The following is a 23,484-nucleotide window of genomic DNA, read 5'->3' on the forward strand; positions in this document are numbered from 1 at the left end:
GAAGTTTGCATCTCCCCTTTTCTTTTCGTCTCCGTCTCGGAAGAGCACACAGCTTAACACTGGTACGAAAATGTCACGCCGGCGTAAAACCAATGGATTCCTACGGAATACGCTTTGGTTTAGAACCTGCTAAAGACCGGACTTGTTTTATTGGAACCTATTAAAAAATGCTTCCTGCAAACCGTAATTTGCGCGCAGCGTTGTTTTTTTCTCAAAAAGAGTAAAAGTGACGAGGAAAGGTGGGTTTGCCTTCATTTACTCCTCACGAATGCACTCTGCTTTTTGAGCGATCAAAGTTGCATGTACAAGCAACATGTATGTGCAATTGTTTCTTGTCCCCTGCAAGAAACCAGCATATATTCTTAAATGAACCCCATAATGTACTATTACCCAACCCAAAGGTACCTAACTTTTTTACCCCAGAAATGTTTGAGGCTATGTCTACACCAGAATAGAAAGCAGTGACATTTAGTGGCTCATTGGAAAGTCCTGGGGCCAGATTACAGAAACTTTGCACCGGTGCAAGTTGCACTAGAGCAACGTTTGCCCTATTTTTTAAAACAATTGGACAGATTAGGAAACAATTGCACCATAACAAGGGCAGTTTGGCAGGGTATAAGCACCAGGACAAAAATTGCCCTCTGTCAAAAAAGATTCTTGTTCACTGCACTAATGCAACAGGGCAAAGTTTGATATGCGGGTTGCAAGTTCGAATACCAGCAAGGTTGACAGCCTTTCATCCGTCTGAGGTCATTAAAGTGAGTACCAATTTCGATTGGGTAATAATAATGTATGTAACCATGTGCTATGTAAAGCGCTTTGGATCAAAGTGCTATATAATTATCAAATTATTATTATTATTATAATTGTTAGTTAATGGCAACCTGGAAGCACAATGAGCACACCTTTCTACACACCTCTCTCAATAGGGCACCAATGATGGAAAACCACTTACGTTGGTCATCAGTTTCGTCTGATGCTTTGGACAAGCCAATGACAAGAGCAGCTGCCAGCATCAACAGTGTCTTCTGTGCCATGGTGCTGCCTGGATCTCTGTCACGAGCGAGCAGTGACAGGCTGTGATAGACAGGAGTGCCGGAGGAGCACTGCTTTATACATCTGCCCTGTTTGTTTTAAATATTTGGGGAATTATTAGTCAAGGAGGATATTTGTACGGTTTCTGTAACACCCATAATTAAGGTATGGCTACAAAAGGATCTTGTGCAACCCGGGGATCGTTTCAATCAGTTATCGCGAGAGTTGTCTACGTAGGTCAGGTGCCACTGTTTGCTTAAGAACAGCTTGCACTAATGGCCTGCTCCAGATCGACCAAGGAGCCAGGGACTCATCTGTTATCTGCTTAGGAGGGACTACACTAAAAGATACTTGATTCTATTATATACATATTTGCTAAGGATTAAAACACAAGTTATTGTCACCTCATATCTTAGGCCCATTCATGCAAACAGGGGTGTGCTCTACACATGGGTAGTGCAAGATATCCATGTGACTAGTTGGAACCACAGCTTGTAAGTTTGCCTCTGCCCTCTCCTTCATTTTCACTGAGGACGCAGCACTGATTACAAGGTTAATGGTTATGGTAAAATGTCAGGTATTTCAGAATACTGCAGGTTTTACCTCTGCATATATTGTGTCGTTGTTACCAAAACTGTTTTTTTTCAGTCTGATTATGTGTGGAGGAACTGTACTCCACACACAAGCATTAGTACATGAGGTTTTCACCATGCAATATTACCGTATGTGGTAATAACGCCTATGCCCAATGGAGTCCTATGGGCTTCAAAATGGGGAAAAGTAGAAGGGTTTTGAAACATGGGAACTGGAACCTTCAAGTGACTGCCTGCTTACCACGTGTGGTAACAACAAACTTGTTGGGCAGTATTAACATGGGTAACACTGCCAGAATTGTGTTCGGGCCTTTACACGTGTTACATTGTTGGGCATTTGTATAGCACCTTTCACCATTGATATGGTCACAGTGCGCTGTGGGTTGAACGTCCTTCTGGACCGTAGTCCAGGTCAGTGGAGAAGCTAGGGTGGTAAGTAGAGCCTGTGTGCACTCACTATGTGTGCAGCTAGACCGAATTAGAATGTTTCCTATATTTGTGTTACAAAGAACCAACCCTCTACCTTGGTCGCACCATGCTGAATATGGGCAGGCAAAGCTGCGAATCAAGGGGTCACCTATAAGTGGACAATGGGCCTCATTACAATAGTGGCGCTAAGGCAACAACAGCGCTGTTGTTACCATGCCGCCACATTACGAGTTCTGCTCGCGGGTGTCGCTCCGCATGCCTGGTCACACCAGGCATGCAGAGTGCCACCCGTGAGCAGAACTGGATGGTAGCAATGGTACCGTTATGAACAGTTTCACTGCTACCATCCTCCTCTTTCCCATTGAGCCTTATGGGGGCTCAAATGGGAATGGGGACGTAGCGGCTCCGGGTCCCGTGCAAGGGGAAATACCGGGCGCGCCGAGGTCAGAATGGCCCGGTAATTCCCCTTTTGTGGGACCCGGAGCCGGACCTGAGTTTGGTGATAGCCATGACGGTAGAAACGGCATGGCTACCTCCAACCTCGTAATGAGGCCCAATGTCTGGTGTGATCATTCTACTACTTAGAGGGGTTTACTCGCTCTCCCTGGCAATGCCAGCTATTCTCATTGCGCAGACTAAGAGCTGACCCGTCCTAGTGAAAGTCCTTGAGGGATACAGCTCGACCTTCTGCTTCCCTCCACCTGTAATGCAATGGATTCTTCCATCGACACAGGTCAGGTGATCTGGCCTTTAAACAGGCCCTAGTGGTACCTTTAGTAAAGTAGCCCTCTTAAGATCCTGAGAGCCCAGCAAACTAGTGCTGCATCGCAATATTGCCCTCCTCCCAGGTTTTTTTGAGAATTCCGAGATTTTGCAAAGCTCAGGCTGGGGGGATGCTCTTTCTCAGTTCTGGCCCCTACTTTGTGGAACTCTCTGCCTGTGTCCCTTTGAGACATTGCTGATCACTTGCAGTTTTGTAAGACTCTGAAAGCGTGTAATTTCTTATTTTCGGGCCACCTGGACAGTTCCTGCTCTCCTAGCTGTGTTTTAGTGCCTTGATGCCTTGTGGCCGTAGTTCACACTTACAAGTCCCCATACCATACCATACCTAGCAATTACTGTTAGGGGGAATTCTCCAGAATGGCTAATTTCCCTTACCTACTGAGTCCCTCAGCAGCTTTGCTGGATTTCTAGGATTTATTTGTTTCACCTGGTAAGAGTGTGAGCCTTTATTCCCACTCTTACATGTGTTTTGCTGTTTGTGTTTAACATGTTTGTGTTCATAGACTGTGGAGCTTCACCTACTCCATAGGCATCATCTTTTTACTGTGTGTTACACAGCACCTTTAGAGCAGCGACACAGGGTTGTCTTTTTCAGACTTCCCACTTTTAAACTCCATTTTCTGGGACTGACTACCGTCTCCCAGAACCTGTAAAGTTGCCATTGACTTTATTAGTCTTTTTAAAAGCACAGACCCAGTACAAACTATCTTACATAGAGTACTGGAAAGGGTTAATAGTTATTCCTTTTTGTCTGTCTCTCATGGAACATTTTTTCATTCCCCTTTCTTCCTTAGGTGCCTGAATGTCTGAGGGGGACAGGATGTGAGGGAGGGGTTTGAGACTCCCTTCACAGGGTCTCCTTGGAGACCCATGTTGCACTCTGTATGATTGGCTGTGGTGACTGTCCCGCCAGGACAGCCACCCTGCTGTGTGATTGACAGCCAGGCTGTGTGAATGGGGAAAAACTGCATAAAAAGCAGGTCTCTGGGACTTGGAAGGCAGCGTCGCCACTGGATCGAGAGAACCCAAAGAGAAGCTGAAAGAAGAAGACCACTACCACGACTGAACCTCCCGGTGAAGCCCTGCTACGGGTCTGAATCTCCAAACTTCGACAACAGAGAAGATCTGCAAGGAATCTTCTTCCCTTGAGCTTGTGGGACCAACCAGTTCACCAAACACCAAGCAAGGCCTCCCTCTCCTGGTCGAATTTGCTGTGCACAGCTGCAGTGAACCGGATAGCCAGGAGGACTGGACCATTTTCGGGTTTTAAGGAGCACCCCTTTTATTTGTTGCTTTGCTCTGTTGCTGGTTTCTTCCCTGGGCGGTCCGACAGTCACTTCTGGAACCGTGAGACTGCAGGATCTGCCATGAACTACTGCCTCAGCTACAGCCTTCTTCTTCATTTAAGGTACTGTTCTAATCCAGTTGTTTGTTCCATCCGACAGCAGTGAATAACTTTTCCTTCAACCAACTTCATTTCGAACTCTTGGCAAAGACTTAACCACGAACTACTCTGAACTGTGTGATCCTCTGCAAAGACTCCGAACCATTAACATTGGACCAGGCCTATTGATTTGAATCCTCATTGTAGCAAGCCTTTTCTAGATTGCCCTGCCTACTTACTTGTTGGTGCTGTTTAATTTTGTATAACCTTGCCTTTCCCCCCCTTTGAAATTGCTGGAGTCCCATTTTGCTCACACCTCATTTTGAGGATAACTTGTTCAGAATTGATTGAGTGTTGTGTAGCATATTAAGAGTGTGATTTTTCTGCTGCTTTATTTAGTGAACTGTGTTAATAAATGTATATTCTTTTACTCAGAAACTTTGAGTCAGTGTTTGTTTGAACCATAGTAATTGGTGTCCTTTGTGTAAGTATTGATACTGCTCACTTTACTCATGAGATAGGTCTGGCTGCTCAGCCATCACTACCACTTTACTGTGTAGTAGAGGCTTGTACCAAAGGTGAATTTGTACTGTCACTTGTAGTCTTAATTGTGTGTGGTGTTCCCAAAGGGTACTGCATATGATTCTGCCTAACAATTATCAGTTTGATTTTAGTGATAAAAATGGAGCATTTCGCGAATACTCCATATTTAACTGCTCTGCCAAACTGCGGCTCTGACAAAACCTGCTTTTTTTGTGGAGGGGACTTTCTACAAACGAAAGCAGCACTGCATCCGTTATCACTGCATTAGGTCATCCCACATGCAGTAATGTGGCATTTCTGTATGGAGCCCTCGAGGAATCCAAAACGAGTGATAACTGAAGGGTTCACATGGCTCTAAATCATGCAGACCCTGCATGTTACTGCATGATCACCATATACAGTAAGAGTAGTACCGTTTGGAGGTATTAATAGAGGTAATGCAACGTGAATGGTGGTGGTATCTCGTCCTTGATCCAACTGGACGTGACAGTTGCTGTTGGCACTGCTGGTTACCCAGGGCTTGGGCATGCACTGTGGGAGGCTGGCATCCAGGGCACTGCACAAGCCTGGATGAAATCCTTTCGGTCAAATAGATCCACTGATGCCATTTCGGAGTAGCCAGAGGTAGCAGCTGCTAACCCTGACAAAGTCATTGCTACCCCTGGCAGTGCCTCTGCGACCCCTGGTGAAAGAGGCATTGTCAGTAACAGGTACAAATCTTTAGCCCTCATAAGCATCCGATTCAATAAAGAAAAACAGCATGATCTTATTATTATTATTATTTTTTAAATTTGTGATATTGTTCGGTAAAACTTTTCACAAAACAATAAACCACAATTCTTTCACAATGAAACAATTACATTTAAGCACAGAAAAAAGAAAGAAAGTCAAATAACATATACAATAAAAAAGAAACATACATACAATACAACATATAAAGTTTTCCCTGCAAACAAAGAACACATTGGCTGTCCCAACGTCCAACAAAAGATAAAACAGAAGTCAATAATCACCCAATATTTTCAAATTCTTAAGTTCAAACCAGATGTACCAGAGCCAATTCCTTCTCAAACGCCAACCACACATAGGAAAGAGCAATAGCCCTAGACATACTACAACCAGAGATGCCATTCTGCCAAAGTAGGTCACTCTGAATGTCTAGAAAGCCTTCTGCACAATGCCGGTAATATCTCATGTAATACATGTACATTCCTCTGCAGAAGGTTAACGTATGTCTAAGTGTCTCTATCACGCCAAGATCTTTACTAAGATGGCAGGTCTGCTCATCTTTAGGCATTCCCATCCATGCTTCTGTTATCTCCAACACCAGATGTTTGTTTAGTCGTATGTTCAGAAATATCCTTCGAAGCTTAGATGAAGGAAACTGCTAAACGTATTTCTGTGTCGATACATAAAGTATAGACCAACATAGTTGCTCAAGGATGGTAGGCAGCCCGCGTGGTCATGATTATTGGCCCAAATTCATAGTTGTGAATAGGTTCAAAAGGACACCTTGATTCTCTCGCCAGTCTGGAGTCCATTCGATCTGTTAAAAAAATCTCACATTCTTCTTTTCAAACTCTGATAGAGAGGAAAGAATAGAATTCCCCTCTGCACATCTCATTTTTAAATAGATATTAATATGGTGCTTAATAAAGATATGCCGAGCTCAATGTGAATCACTTGTATAGGGGTCGGTTTAGATAACCCCAAATTATTTCACCAAATATACTCCTCTAATCGCACCTCCCAACCAACAGAGTCAATATATGAACATTCCAGGGCGTATCCGATGCTCGATACCAACTTCTGTCGGTATATCGAGATCACAGCAGCTAAGCTGTAGCCCACTTTGTTGGTTACAATTTCTTTACTAGAGAGCATCATGGCGATTGCTCTGGAATGTCGCTTTTTAAACAAACCCTGTTTCTTTTTTTCGTTGGTCACCTCATAGCCAAATACCGATAGCACGGGACAGAATACATAATGTGACCTGGTGTAGTTATGTCTTTGAATTATCCCTTGACTCCCCCAAATCTCACGACCATTAGATTTATCAAAGTTAATGTGAAGATCCTTTGCTTTTGCATAGGCAACTAATGCAGATGCACTCCTGCTAATAGCTGTACAGGTAGAGTCAAAGATTTCCAAATCATCGGCGTAAACCAAATATGGGATTCTTTCCCTCCATTGTTTCGGAGCAAAGTTACGGACGTCCCTCAGGCAATTACCTACGTCAGCCCAGAAAAGGTTGAACAAAACAGGGGTTAGGACACAACCCTGATTTACACCCTTCTGATGTTAATTGGGGCCGATAGCACCTCCGAACTGTCCAACCTCACTCGTGCCATTGTATTTTCATATAACAATTGACATGCATGCAACAGGCGGACAGGCATTCCCACATCTTTTAACTTTGTCCACAGTTTCACACTGTCAAGCATATCAAAAGCTGTGGCGAAATCAATAAAAAGGATGGAGAGGAATTGTACCCAGCTTGCCGAATGAGAGAATTCACTATGAATATGTTATGAGTGCAAGATAAACCCCTCCGAAAAGCAGTCTGAAAGCGGGTTTGGATCTTTCCATTAGAGATCCATTTCTTGATGTTTCTGGGAATAGAGGTGGCAAAGGTTTTACTCAGACCATCCAGTAAGGACAATGGTCGATAATTTCTTGGGTCATCTCGATTGCCGTTTTTAAAGACTGGAATAATATACGAGTGCATCCACGAGGAGAGTATACGTTCTGTATCCACAATACTTTCAAAGAGCGGACTTAAAATATCTGCCCACAGCTCAGGGTTGGCGTGCATAACCATATTGCAAACCCCATCTAGGCCTGGGGTTCTAGATTGTTTTAAATTCTTAATTTAGAAAATGTGTTATTTACTATACGCTGATGACCATGTATTACTATCTCAAACACTCCCGTCGGCTTACAACATATGCTAAAAATCCTCAACACTTACGTTAAGAAGAATAACCTTGTGATAAACACTGACAAGTCGCAAGTCATGGTCTGTAGACCAAACTGTAGAATCAAGGAGCGGTCTTATAAGTGGAAATTGGAGCATGTGGATCTTATAAAGGTTTATCAGTATAAGTATTTGGGTGTCACAATAACAGACTCGATCAAATGTGAGACGAGCAAAATAGAATTGCAAAGTAAACTGGAGACTCTCATTTCCCAAGCCAAAAAACTAACACGGAAATTTGGCAAATTCTCACTCAAACAGATAGTCCTATTTTACCAACAAAAGGTGATCCCATCTCTAACTTATGGGGCTGAAGCTAATATCCCCAAAGGCCAATACTGGTGGGATAAATGTGAATCTCGATTCTGGAAACAAATATGATGTCTTCCTAACTGCACACCTCTCCCATTGATACGTTTTGAAGTTGGGCTGATTTCTCTACATGCACATGTGCTATGGAAAATGGCAGCCTTCCTAAGGAAGTCCCTGTTGAGTCTCAATTCTCTGAATACTCTGGGTGTAGTAGCCCAATATGTATTATCTTTGCAACACATGCTCCCGAAAACATGGCTTAAGTGTACTATAAATGCCTTGGCGGATGCAGCTGTTGGTTTAGATTTGTTATTACAAAATCCTGATCGTGCTAAAATGAAAATGTATCAGCATGATTGGATCATGAATCGAACGTGATGCTTGACATATAAGGATTTTATCTCCGTTTTGTTTGGGCACAAAAAGTTCTGAGTTATGGCTGATTATCTAGCTAAGTGTCCGTCCCCTCAAATACGATCTCAATATCTGCGATTCAGCCTGAAACTTTGACCAACGCAAGATGTTTTGGCGAGAAGAAAACGTATTGTCGTTTCTGCAAAAACCTTACAGTGAAAGAAACACTCCAACATTGCATTGCAAAATGTCCGGCTCTAAAGGTTAAAAGAGAAATGTATTTTAAGAATCTTATTGTGAATCATTGTTATATGGATCCAGATGAAACTTGGTATTGTGTTTGGTATTGTATTTTCACCAGTATGAAATTAGCTGTTCGAGTTGCAATAGCTCAATATCTAGAATCCCTGTTTCAGAAGTTACCAAAGTAGCTTAATCAAGTATAATAAATGGTACTACCGGGGAAGTAATCTAGATATAAATTGTTGTAAATTTCAATGAATTTCTGAAATTATTTGTTGATCTAAATGTATAGTGTAAATATGTGTTTAATAATGTTTTATTTTTATTATTTCTTTGAATTGTATTTGAATTGAATTTATATTTGAAAGGTTGAATCTATCAACCAACCAAATAAAAAATAAAAAATGTCTTAATTATCAGTATTAAGTTGTCTTTACCTACATCGATTTCCACCGTTGCCCTTTTAATAGTCATGGGGGTAGGAGGGACATGCCTTACATTCAAAACAAAAAAAACATTTCCCATTCCTCCGCCGAGATTGTATTGATTAATGCTCTCCAAAAAAATATCCTTATTGTAAAATACTGCCATAGATATTTGCTGTTGTTATTATTTAATGCCTCAGAGAGGGTCTGCCATTAAGAATGAATATTGGACATTTAAGGGTCAATTCATAGAATTCAGGGCAGAAGTAGTGCATGCGCCTGGTGCAGAGAGGGAGCGTGTACCACGCGTGTGCCAGGTGCAGCGCAAAACAGCATTTTGGCGCACCGTGTATTCTTGGATTTCCCAAGCCATTTACAGCCGTGGCGCAGCAAAAATCCAGCAGAGCCAGTAACACCCCCAAGAACTCCCTTGTGCCAGAAAAAGACATATAAATCCCCAATATCGTGCAAAGGGCCGTGTTAACCTTGGACCAGCATACAGCCCCCTACACCGTATTTGTGTGAAAACCAGAGCGTACCCCGCTCGCGGCAGCCAAATCACATGAAAAGGGCCTTGCGAAACCCTGCGAAATTTCGTTCGAGGCTGGCGCAAGCAAAATCACGTGAAAATCTGCTTGTGCACCCCCTTAATTACACGTACCCCACTCGCGCCAGCCAAAACGTGTGAAAACCTACCCATGCATCCCCTTGAATACGCGTACTCAGCTCGCGCCATCCAAATTGCGTGAAAAAGGCCTACCATAACCCCTTCAATAAGAGTACCCCGCTCGCGCCAGTCAAAATGTGTGAAAACTCCACGCGCACCCCCTTTAATACGGGGAACCTGCTCGTGCCAGCCAAAACGGTGAAAACTCCACACGCACCCCGTGAATTCACATAACCCTGCAGGCAGACCACACCCCAAGGGTCCCCCATCACCCATGACCATGGCCGCAGGCAGCCCATACCACAAGGGCCCCACATCACCCGTGACCACGGCCGCAGACAGCCCACACCACAAGGGTCCCCCATCACCCGTAGCCATGGCCGCAGGCAGCCCACACCACAAGTGCCCCCATCACGCTTTACCATGGCCGCAGGCAGCCCACACCACAAGGGTCCCACCATCACCCGTGACCATGGCCGCAAGCAGCCCACACCACAAGGGTCCCCCCATCACCCGTGACCATGTCCGCGGGCAGCCCACACCACAAGGGTCCCCAGATCACCCGTGACCTTGGCCGCAGGCACCCCACACCACAAGGGCCCTCCATCACCCGTGACCACGGTCGCAGGCAGCCCACACCACAAGGGACCCCCCATCACCCGTGACCATGGCCGCAGTCAGCCCACACCACAAGGGCCGCCCCATCACTCGTGACCAAGGCCACAGGCAGCCCACACCACAAGGCGCCCCCATCACCTGTGACCATGGCCGCAGGCAGCCCACACCACACGGAACCCCCCATCATCCGTGACCATGGCCGACGGAAGCCCACACCACTAGAGCCCCCCCATCACCCGTGACCATGGCCGCAGGCAGCCCACACCACAAGTGATCCTCACATCACCTGTGACCATGGCCGCAGGCAGCCCACATGGCTACATACACTGCATGCAGGCCCCGACTCATGTACCCCACCAATGATGGCAACCTGCAAACAGGCCCCAACTCATGTCCCCCCACCAGTGACGGCAACCTGCAAGCAGGCCACGACTCATGTCCCCCCACCAGTGACGGCAACCTGCAAGCAGGCCCCAAATCATGTCCCTCCACCAGTAACAGGAACCTGCAAGGAGGCCCCGACTCATGTCTCCCCACCAGTGATGGCAACCTGCAAGCAGGCCCCGACTCATGTCGCCCCAACAAACACATTGTCACAACTTACAATCATGTAGCAAATGTCCACCCAAATGCCACACCACGCTGACCCCTCCACCCCACAGTGCAATTTCACACCCATCCATTGTCTCCATTTCCCAGTACAGGCCCCATGGCATGTCATTGACAAAAGCACACAAGCATACACCCAAAGACATGCCCAACATGGCCACACAGCAGTGACACATGACTGAGCCAATGACGACTGACACATGCACCAAACAAATGAGAGCAGACAACACTAAAATAGGACAGAATGGAAATGTATTAATAAAAATAAAAATTGACCAAATGAAAATCAAACATGACAATGAACAAGAAATGAATGTAAATCAAAATGAAATGCAAATTCCAAAGGAACATGAAATCCAAAAAGTGAAAATCCTGAAACTGGTCCTTGTCCTTGTCCCAAGTCATATTAGTACATCCAAACGTAAACCAAAAACACCATTACTCCATGTGTAAAAAAAATAATAATAATATACACAATAGTCCAACTATACACAAGGAAAGTTTGATAGGTCCATGATCCCAAAGCAAGAAGAATCCTCCCAAAAAGCCTTATAAAAAACAAACTATGTACAAAAAGTGGAGCAATGTCCATGGACTCCAAAGAAAAAGAAAGGAAACCTAACACTAAAGAACTATTTACAATGGCGGCGGGCTAGTCCTACGGCTCACCGATGTTACCAAGAGTTTTGGCCAGGGCGTCATCGAACTCCGTGTCTATAGCCGGAGGCGGCACCGTGCTCTATCCTCGAGGGCTCGCAGGGACTTTGCCATGCTCTCCACCAACTCTGCACCTATTTGCCGGCCCATCCGCTGCCACACGGAAGACACACTTTGTCCTGGGTCCTCCTGCCCTTTGGCTGATGCCTGCCCCAGTGATGTAGTTGTCCCCGAGTCCTGATGCCTCCTACGTCGAGCCTGCTGCTGCCTTGATGCCATCCACCTGTGGCCCCCCGACTGCCTCCGGGAAGGAGGCAACCGCAGAGGCCGTCGTGCACGTGCCCTACCCCACGGTGCCCTCCATTGCCAGGGGTCCTGTTGCTGGGGTGACCACTTCTGCTGATTATGGAGCCATTATGATCAGCCATTTTGATCTTCAGAAGCTTCCCATTGAATCCAAGACTTGCAAGTTTAGCTACAGTTCACTCTAATGATCAGGTCAAAGAATTGTGAAAAATGAAAACAAAGTTGCTAAGGGCATATTTTTCGTGGTTTTATGTGGTTGTGAATAAATAAATTACTTTGTGGTAATTTACTACGATTTATTTTCATTGTTTACTTTTAAAGGGTGGGAGCATTAACCTCCTCCTCCTCCACTAGCATCTTAGAATGTTCTTCATATTGCACTTGTCCATCTTCATTTACTGATGTTCACCCTCCTGCACTCATGTTTCTTTGCGATTTTGATAGATTGGACCTTCACAATGTATTTGATGGATTTTGCTCATGAAATTGCTCTTGCAGCATTAGGTGAAGGGGCTGTACCCTTGCAGAATTAATAATCCTATGTGTATAATCCTCTAATGATGTCTGGTATTGGGGACTCAACATGAACACAGACCCCCTCAAACATACTGCCTTAACCTGAGGCCCATCGCCTGCTCTTCTAAAATTCTGCAAGCCGTCAAAACCCAGAGAGGCTCCTCTTATTTGGGAGAGAAAACATTACCTTCTGAAATACAAAAAACACTTTAACATTAGCGTGAGCATTGTATAAAAAGATGTGAGTACAAGCCCATTGTGCATATCGTACTTTGTGATTTGGTCATGCAACTCTTTTATCACAGACATGTTTATCAAATACAAAGATATATGGTTGTTCCTATGTTTCTAAAATGCTGTTTGATTGTATGCAAAGCAGTCATGAACCCACATTGGTGCTGCTTCCACTTTTTCTATTTATCATAATTGTATAAAGATTGGGCGTGTGACAGGTTGTACATCTTGAATTGATAACCGTCCATCAGAAAATAATGTTTGTGCTTGTTATAGGTTTGGATAATGTGCTTTACTCAGTAAGTCAAGTGTAACACTCCTATTATGACTACAACATACGATTGAAGTGATCATTAAAAATGAAGATTCTAAAATGTTAAAAAAGAGACAGTTTACAATGTTAGTGCATTTAAATAATTTCGAACCCGCAGATATTACCTGTGTCCTCTTCTACTCCCCAATCATGGACAATACGTCCTCAGTGCGATGCTGACATTCCTTCGGGATATGGGTGATGCCAATGTATATCTCCAAATATGAAGTTAGTCCCTACTTAAGGGGATGTCTTTGTGGCAGATGCTCTCATTCTGTCCTTCAAGATGTGCTTCTTTATTCTCTACTCCCACTACCGTCAGCAGCATCTGTAGTGATTCTTCCAAATGGCACCTGGCAACGCTCGGAGAGAGAGAGAAGGACTGAAAACTAGGAATCATGTTCCATTACCTGGCAGTCTCAGGGAGGTCAGTAAGCATGCTAGGGGGCCCAATGAGGTATTTTCTCCTGTCCTCTATTGAAGGACCCTTGGTGGCTTACATACAAATTCCTGAAAAAGTATGAAACCTCAAGGCGTCTCGAAACACTCCACTTCAGATGGTTCGAGTTTACCTCAAACTGGTTCATGCATGATTTTTGATGGGGATATGTTAATGTTAATGAATGCCTTTTACATGGATGGAATACCTCTTTCTCTCTTCCCTTCATGGTGCACTAGGGTGATCATTAGGTTAGAAGGCACAGCTTCATGACCTACCGGCATGTGGATGCCTGCAAGCCAGATCTTGGTTTTGAAGAATAGGTCATGCATGTTCAGATTGAACATGCTTTGATGAACACATAGCTAGTCCTCTTCTCTTTTTCGTTTCCTGTGTAGTGTCTTGTAGGGTGTCTTGTTGCAGAGCTTGCAAGGTTGATCCATTTCGCTTGCCTGCTCAGGCAAGCAGTGTCACCAATAATGTTTTGCCTTTGGTGTGTTCCTTTTAGATTCTGTTACATTCGTTTATGGGAGTTTTCTCACCTGGATTTCAGACTTGGGGTGTTGGCATTAGGGTTAGAGAAGTTGTGCCCTTCTTTTTATGGCTGGTCGATCAGCCTCTTTTGGGGGGTGGAATTCTAATATTGTTGAGGTTGACCAATGTCTGCACGTCTGCATGTTGATGATAGTGGAGTTCATCAGTTATGGTGAAAGACATACAAGACACATTTGGATTCAGCATATAGTTTAGGAGACTTACATGAAGTTGATATGGTTCACTACCATCGTCTGCTACCAAGACCCACTTTAACCTCTAAAGAACATGGTTTACCTAATCTTACATGGATATGGAGAATTGTTTGTGGTAGAGTTTATTTTCCTGTTTCTTATTTGGGCTTCAGAAAAGATGTGGGTGCATAACTCCATTGAGGTATCTTTGTGTTTCAGCAGATTAAATAGCAAATTATTTATTTTATAGTGGCGTTTCTCATCTTCTAAGCAACAATGTGTAGTAACACGCTTCCAACATTCAGTTAAAAAATATTTATTTCATACACACATCTTATAATTATCACATATAAAAAAAATAGAAATCATTTCTGTTACAGCGTTTCACCATACACTCACGCATGCACACGTCATGGGGTTGAGCGGAGCCCTATTACTTCAAAAAGAAATGGTTTCCATTAAGGACCGAACCATAATGGAAATAATTTCTTTATGAAAGTAGAGTGACTACAAAAAGAAACTATTTCTTTTTGAAGTAGGTGTGCTCCCCCACCACATCACATGGAATCCTCAAGGATGGAGGCCTCCATGTCATAGGGTGGGGGAACTCTATGGGCCTCATTACGAGCTTCACGGTAATGGAAAAACAATGCCGGTAAGGGAATACCAGCACCGCTTACCGCTCTGGCCTATTACGAGTAGACATCCCAGTATCAGCCCCACCGCTGAGACCATGCCCCTCTGTACCGGCATGTGTGCGGGCACGCGACCCTTCAGGCCGGCAATACTGGGATGCCGCTAACAGGAGGACATTACAAGTCATGCGGACATGCACCTACCAGCATCTAGAAGGTGGAAATTAGGGATACCGCGATGCCAGCATCATCGGCACCGCAGAGCACACATTAAAAGCAAACTGCTGTGTTCCCAACTGCCACAGGTGCACACAATCAGCACAGGTGGAGGCAATGGAGCCTGGCCCAGCACAAAAGGAGCACACCCACACACCACACCCCTTCCTACACCAAAATGTTCACACTTGCTGGTGCAAATTCGTAGCTGGAGGACATGCCTGCATTGCCACTCCATGACCAACAACTACAACCGGCACATCAGAGGAGACGCAGGAGGAGAAGGAGGGTGAGACAGGCCCAGCAAGTTCCACCAGAGTAGCCACTGGTTCCATGTAGGCATCCACCAATTCCCCGCATCAGGGCCAGTCCTTACAACCTAACCCCTTTGCAGATCCGCAGCCAGTACTGCCAGGACCGGGACACCATCACCTCTATTGTGGACATGATACACAACGACATAGTCAGCCTGATTGAAATCCACACCGCCATCCCCCCTCTACTGAAGGTAGTAATTATGCTCCATTTCCTGGCCACAGGCACCTACCAGCACACAGTCTGGCAGCTGCATGGCATATCACAACCCTGTATAACACGCATGCTGAACCAAGTGCTGGATGCACTCCTGAAGCACGCATGGGACTACATATCCCTAGCACGCACTGGCCAGGAGGTGACTGACAAAAAATGGGCTTCCCCGCCACATGGAGCAACAGGCTGCACGAAGTGTCTGGCTGCTGGGTGAGTCTGCACACAGGCCCATGGCAGTGTTGTGGGGGGGGGTGAGATGCATGCTCCACCTGGGTGTAAATGGGATGGTGATACCCATACTGCAAAACACTCTCCCCTAAACATCCCAACCTAAACATGACACTGAAAATGTCAACCCACTCACCCTGGCGGCACAACAATGCCAATATCTCAGACTTGCAAGAAGCCCACACCCCTCAACATGTCCACTGCACATCATCAGACTGTACCCCATGCAACACAATGCAGCAACATGCATTGAGTAAGCTTAATGTCCATTACCGCATCAAAGCACCACACCTGTAATGCATCCATGAGTGCACATGAATACATTCCAACCAGGAAATCCACTGATTGTCACTGTCCCTCCTCCACAGTAGCGCTGCATGCCAACATGGCAAAGTGAACTGGCGCATGCAAAATGAAATACAAACTTGTGCCACCACTGCACGTAAACACAACTACATAGTAGTCAATATCACCCATATGAGTGCAATTGCAGTGGTAGCCATCAACAGTACATGAGTACCAGCATGCAAGTGAACACACTGCATCATCAAGGGAATGCTACCTACACCTGTGGAGCATTACACCAAACACATAGTGGCACAACAAAATGTGTGCATATGTCACGGGACATGTGCATGGCGCCATCAAAGGGCTGCAAGCATGAGAGTGCAAAGTACATGTGACATGGCACACATCATCCTAAAGCTACAAACATATGACCTCAATATTGTGACATCACCTGCCACACAACCCCCACATGTGACCACGTCATGGTCCCTCTCACTCCATCTCTGTGTGTGTGGTAAGTCCGATATCAAGGCCCCTCAGTCCTGTATGTCACACTTGCCCTACACCATGTCGTTGCCACGTAGTGAACAGGCCAGATAGTTGCGCAAATGTGTAGCCAGTGACTAACAACAGTGATATCCTGCATACCAACATTGACAATGTACAGCCTTAGTACAGATGTCATGGAGGAGATACCCCCACTCATACACTATTGTTCTGCCATGCAGGTGATGCTGGCTATCCCCTGAATCCGTGGCTCCTCACCCCTGTCAGGAATCCACAGGACAGGCACCAAGAGGACTAGAATCGGGGTCATTCCCGTACCCGTGTTGTGATCGAGCAGACCGTTGGCCTGTTGAAGGCACGGCTCCGCTGCCTCAGCAGGCCTGTTGGCGCACTCCTCTATGGGCCTGAGAAGCTGGATGAGATCATCATAGTCTGTGCCATGCTGCACAACATGTGCATCCGGCGGAACGTACCTCTGTCACCTGACATTGACCAGCAAGCACCCGGTGTGGATGAGGATGAGGAGGGAGTAGATGTTGCATGACAGCCAGGGCGCCATGCACCATATGGACGTGCGGTGCGCCAATCAATGCTTGACAATTTCTCATGAGAGACAGGGATGCAGAGGGTGGATTGGTGGCTGTACTCTGGGCACAGGGATCGTGTACATATGGACACAGGGTGTGGTGGTAGATGGACACTGTACACTGTAATACATTGAATGAACACATGCCAAATAACCAATGTCCACTTGTGATACCTTTTTTAAACACAACGGTTGTATTGAACAGTATATTTATGCATAGTGAATTGGCCATCCACCTCCCCCCTCCCCCACAACTCCACAACTCCCCCACACACCCCCTCCCCTTCCCGCTCCCCCAAAACACCCCGCATACCCCCTTCCCCTCCCCCACAACACCCCATGCATCTCCTCACCCCTCCCCCTCCCCCACAACACCCAACACACCCCCTCCTCCCTCCCCCTCCCCCCACAACACTCCACACATGATGTGCAATGCAAGTCATTCTATGCGATATGAGTCAGCACATGCAGGCTGCCCCTGCTACTGGCAGCCTCTCTCGGCCTCCGGGGGCTGCATTTAAGAGCGCTGCGTGGTGCGTGTAGATCTAGCCGTGCTTGCATGTTCCACTGTTGGTGCAGGAAGCTGCACCTCCAAGGTCTGTGCGATCTGGCCAGGTCCTGAGTCACTGCTGATATCCCCTCACTTATCAGCTTGGTATTCGTCTCCATGGCGCCTGTCATGGCCGCAGTGTTGTCACGTGCATCCTGCCTTGTCAAGGCACCATCAGCAACATATTGCTTGACAAACTCTGTGAGCTCCTGCTGCCGCCCCTCCATTCGGGCCATGCACCACTCTACGTCCCGGATGGCTGTGGAGGTGGACGGGACAACTGCCGAGGAGCCCAATGCAGGTCTGTCCTCTGGGGGACTCCAGGCCTCATGGATCGACTGTCCTTCTGACTGGTGCAGAGGGGTGCTATCTGGTGTGCTGGGGGTTTGCTGGGGGCTTGGTGTGTGTGCACCATCCCTGGACAGGTTGCCATCCTCACGTAAGCATTCCTCAACCTGGCCCACTCCCTCATCTCCACTCTGGGGCATTGAGGCAGCTGCCTCCCCTATGGAGCTGTTTAAGGCTGACTGGGTCCCGTCTGCCACTGCCTCCAGAACAGTGGATATGTCCTGTGTTCCTTCTTGTGGTTTTCCGCCAGTTGTTTGCAGCCCCTGGGCGTTGGCATGTTCTATTGGTGTTGGATTGGGTGGCAGTTGTTGCTTGGTAGTGGCCTTTGATGTCGATGGCCTGGTGCCTTCATCCCTGGCCCTGGCCTTTTTTGCTGGTTTACTGGCCTGTGTTGCAGTATCCTCACCATCGCTGTTGGCATCTGTGCCTGTGGGGGACCGAGAGAGGCACGGCATCAATGATGGCTGTACGTACATTGGTATTGGTGCAGTTGCACCCATGTGATGCATTGCTATCTTGGAGTTGTGGCATACAGGTTGCTTGCTATATGGGGGGGGTTATTCAGGCATAAATCAGGTTCTCACATGTGTGAGGTGGTGTATGCTGTTTGACATGCCTTTGTGTTGTGGACTGCATGCAGTGTGATACATGCTGTTTTGCTGTTTGTGGGTGTGTTTCAGGTATGGCATTGGCATGCAGCATGTATTTTGATGTGACAGTGCTGGGGACAGCATCTGGACAGGGATGTGTCCATGTGTATGTGATGGCCCATGCATTGCCTTATGTCACTATCACATTCGTAGGCCATAATCATGCTTTGGTTTCCTATGGTTTGTGTGGACATTCACCTCCATCTGCCGATGATGGTACTCCACACTCCACATCTCCGACTCCCTCGATGCCCTCCATGCTGATGGGTACTGGTGCATGTCTCCTCCCATCTGGTGAGCTTAATGGGGAAGTGGGCCCCGCCGCATGTTGCTAGACCCTGGCTCCGATTGGCGCACAGTATATTCCTCACAAGGAGGTGTAGGTCATCCCACCGTTTCTTGATGTCTTTAACCATGCGGGCGGTGGTACCGACCGCACTGACATTTCTGGCCTCTTCCTCCAATATCTTCTTTTTCCTGATTTGTGTGGCTTGCCTGAGGTCAGGAGCAAAAACCACTTCAGCATTCCCGACCAATGTGTCGGCCAACATGTTCAATTCTTCTTCAGAAAAGTGCACCTTGCGCTGACAGGAGGCACCTTTCTTGATAGCTTTTGGCATTCTGGTAGAGATGTATGTGGTGGTTTGGGGGTCCAGATCCTGTGTTTGGAGGATTGCAATGGATTGTGTTTTTCAAGATGACCGCCGTTGCATTTCCCGTTCCGGCGCGATGACGTTACGTCCGGTTCCGTTATTGCCGGACCCGGTATTGCCGGTACCGGTATTGCCGGTGCCCATTATTTGGGGGTGGACGAAGGCAGAGGAGGCGTCAGCGCATTACATGATGCCACTAACGGGGGTTTGAGGGTCATTAACGGCATGCCGGTACGCACGTTAGGTGGCTGCCTGTGTGAGTGTATGGTGTAGGGGTGCACACTTAAATGTATAGGTGGCTGCTTCTGTGAGTGTATGGTGAAAGGGTGCACAATTAAATGTGTGGGTGTCTGACTGGGTGTGCCTTTATGGTGAAAGGGTGCACACTTAAATGTATGAGTGGATGCCTGTGTATGCCTGTATGGTGGAAGGGTACACACTTAAATGTATGGGTGGCTGGATGTGCATGTGTGTGTATGTTGAATGGTGTGTGTGCTTGTTTTCAGATGCACAACGAAACCTAAATTGTGGGGGTGGGAGGTGCTAACCATTCAAATGTTGGTATAGGTGCTAACTTCACAGGCGGCGGGGGAGGGGCAAACTTATTTGTGTGGGGCATCTAGCTTCTTTATCCATTCTAATGAGACTATTCTAGTGCAGCTTCAATGTTACAAGCAGTTAAATCTCTCATTCAAGTCTGAAAGCACCCACGTATGGACTGATGTGAGAATAAGCGGGTTCCTGTCCCCTCTTTACCCTTCCAATCACTTCCCTGGCATGCAAGTACTAAACCCACATCAAGATTTCAATTGCCTGAATAATAATACATTTGAATGCAGGTACTAACAGTGAAATGCTTTGCTTTAGTAATTTCTGGGCCTCTTTTAACAGTGGAACCCATGGTCAATTTAACATCTGTGTCCTGTTCTGTCCAGCAACGGCTCTGTAGGTCAGCCAGGTCGAGTCAATATAGCCCAAAATGTGAAGGCGGGGAGGAAGGGGTGTTTGGGGGCAGGGGTTGAAGCCCAGCCAGTTCAATGGTGTTGAGCCACAACCTGTGTTTAATCCCTTGGTTACTTAATGGTAATCCTCATTACTTATATCCCTATTCTTCCTCGTCCCAGTACTTCTGTATGAGGCATTTTGACTCATACACAATTACTGGATGAGGTAGAGGGACATGGAGGTAATGGCTGGCTTAGGTACCTGTAATCTTCATTACTCCTAGTCCTATTCTTCTTCATCCCAGTATGTATGAGGCAATGAGCCTCATACGTAATCACTGGGACAAGAAAAAGTGATGTGGAGATAATTCTGGGCCGAGAAGCTTATTATGGTGGTTTGGGTGGGGGGGGCAGAGGGGATGGTGTGTGGGGAGTGGGGGGGCAAAGGGGATGGTGTGTGGAAAGCGGGGTGGGGGTTGAATTGGCGATCGTGCCATAAACCACAATGGTAATCCATGTCCATGCTAAGCAGGCTTGCTATGTGTTATTAGTGGCTAGAGAGACATTTTGGTGCAGCCAGTCTAGTAATTTCTTAGTTTGGATTGACTTTTTAACTGGGAATCTCTGATAAAGCACTCCTGATAAGTGTAATTGCCTAGCTAGATGCTGCCAGTCTAGCTGTCTCTTACTGCAGAATTGTATTTTTTTCTGGGCATCTGTGATAAAACAACCATGATAAGTGTTGACTGGCATTTTGGTGCAACCAGTCTTGGTATGTCTAAATGTGGTCTGGCATGCTTTACTCTAATATGTTATTGCATGTCTAGACAGGTCTATATTGTGCAGTTAGTTGGACATGTTTTCATTGTAGCATGCCATTTTTAATAGCAAAGCATTATATTCATTAAAGCATGGATGTTCCTGTGCACTGTTGGTGAGTTGCATGTATTACATTTTTAGATTTGTGTTACCCTACAAAACAATTGCAAACACTCTGGCCGTTTAGCCAATTTTTCTCATATTGTATGCTGTATAATGCATTAAAACATATATTTATATCTTTCTCCTAGTGCAGTGTGTGGCGTACCCCTGCAGCAGCACGTCCGTGTGGTAATCCAAGCCAGCCCAGAGTGTGGCGCGACCCGTGATTTGTTGCCAAGTTGGCAGAGTTCCCTCAGCATGGCTCGCAGGGAGGTCCCCATATTTTGTGTAATGCCACTGCTCCATTCAGCACACTATGTTCACTTAAGAAAGAATATCTTTCTATGTGCCTGGACCAGCTGTTACATTAGGTAGGCTTCAGGTCCCCAAGAGGTCATTCTCTATAGGTTTAGTTATAAATAGCCTACTGGCTCTTCCTGTCAAATAGGAACATATTTGACACCAATATATGAATGAATCCTTTAAGTTAAGGTTAAGCCTCCTGTGACTTTAGAAAGAACAGATGTATATAAGCACATCTAAAAAAGTTGCATTGTACATTGAAATGGTGAAGCATGTGTGGCACTCAATTTGTGTAGGTCTTGAACAACTTGGACATTCTTAAGCTAGACTTGAGTACTTTAGTATCCAGTGCTTTCATGTAGCAATATCAATTAATACGTGTCACTTAAAACAATACTTTTCAATAGATGTCAATGAAAAGAACCATTACCATATTTGTGCACTGTGTATCTAATTAATGCAACTACACACAATAACATGGGGTGTATATACCCAATCTAAATATGGTAATCATAATAAGAATGTTACGGTTCTCTTACTGAGCAACGCATATTATCAGAACCTAGACTGAACCATATACATTGTTTTCTGTTAAAGATTTATTGTTCCAGGATGGATAGCCTGATACACTCCTATTGTATTATTTGGAAATATACTTGTGTGAAGTGGAGCATTACATAAAGCACAAATTAGGATTTCTGGCTGCTTTGCATAAAATCAAAGCGATTTTTGGGAACCTAAGAATGGCCATGGGCCTCATTACACGGTAGGCGGTAACCATGGCGCTATTAGCGCCATGGTTGCTGCCGGTACCGTACCGAGTCCGCCCTGGTGGATGGCGGAATTACTGCCCTACTCCAAGGTGAGCGGGGGTGGCAATTCCCCATTCACCAAGGCCCTTCCCCATTCCCATTTTTGCCCCCATAGGGCATAATGGGAATGGGGAAGGTGCTAATTATGGTACCGCAAATTGCGGTACCGTAATTAGCTCCGAGGTCCCTTTGGGGGTCCCGTCCTTAACGCCTGGAAAAACCAGGCGTTAAGAGAGGACCCGCAAAGGGACCTCGTAGTAAGGCGGTAAGGGTTTACCGGTACCGATGCCCTTACCGGTACCGGTAAACCCTTACCGCCTACCGTGTAATGAGGCCCCATGTCTCTTTATAGTTGACAAATAGGTCTTTGATAAAAGGTTTGGATGCTTGAATCACTATCACTATGCAAATTAACAAGGAGAGGAGAGGAGAATTGCCTCGCATTTCGGTGCTGGACTGCCCCAGGGCAGAACAAAGACTGATATGTTTGGGATATTTCTTCTCTGTGAAAGATAGTGAGCTAAAGACTCTGGGTAAGTCCCTCGTAACCAGGACTAATGTCTGGCAGAGGGACTCCCAGGACCCCCCCTTGTTAAATCTGCATATTTAAGTAACTTTGGGTCTGACCCTAAGTTACTAGGGGAATCCAGACGTGGACCCCTTGCTCACTATTCTTAGAGAGGCACAGATCCACCCTACTGATGAGGTCCAACCAGACCGAAACACGTGTCTGGGGTTTCTGTTGGTACTCTTGTTCAGAGGAGAATTGCCTCGCATTTCGGTGCTGGACTGCCCCAGGGCAGAACAAAGACTGATATGTTTGGGATATTTCTTCTCTGTGAAAGATAGTGAGCTAAAGACTCTGGGTAAGTCCCTCGTAACCAGGACTAATGTCTGGCAGAGGGACTCCCAGGACCCCCCCTTGTTAAATCTGCATATTTAAGTAACTTTGGGTCTGACCCTAAGTTACTAGGGGAATCCAGACGTGGACCCCTTGCTCACTATTCTTAGAGAGGCACAGATCCACCCTACTGATGAGGTCCAACCAGACCGAAACACGTGTCTGGGGTTTCTGTTGGTACTCTTGTTCAGAGGAGAATTGCCTCGCATTTCGGTGCTGGACTGCCCCAGGGCAGAACAAAGACTG

The 23,484-nt window shown here is 46.1% G+C and overlaps 1 protein-coding gene and 1 long non-coding RNA gene across 2 annotated transcripts in view; one reads left to right on the top strand and one right to left on the bottom strand.

The window, feature by feature from the left end:
* The window catches only part of LOC138526523 (putative gastrointestinal growth factor xP4), a 62,035-nt gene extending 60,969 nt beyond the window's left edge, over positions 1-1,066 (bottom strand). Inside the window, exon 1 of the mRNA XM_069637331.1 lies at positions 956-1,066. Within this exon, the coding sequence (XP_069493432.1) occupies positions 956-1,037 (82 nt within the window). The 5' untranslated portion in view covers positions 1,038-1,066. The remainder of the gene's footprint in view (positions 1-955) is intronic.
* Positions 1-22,220, top strand: part of LOC138526525 (uncharacterized) — a 58,925-nt gene extending 36,705 nt beyond the window's left edge. Inside the window, exon 3 of the long non-coding RNA XR_011283607.1 lies at positions 21,372-22,220. This is a non-coding gene — a long non-coding RNA (uncharacterized lncRNA). The remainder of the gene's footprint in view (positions 1-21,371) is intronic.
* Positions 22,221-23,484: the final 1,264 nt, after the last annotated feature.

This window comes from Ambystoma mexicanum, chromosome 7p (genome assembly GCF_040938575.1).
Source record: "Ambystoma mexicanum isolate Mex_15411 chromosome 7p, UKY_AmexF1_1, whole genome shotgun sequence".
NCBI classification, from domain to species: domain Eukaryota; kingdom Metazoa; phylum Chordata; class Amphibia; order Caudata; family Ambystomatidae; genus Ambystoma; species Ambystoma mexicanum.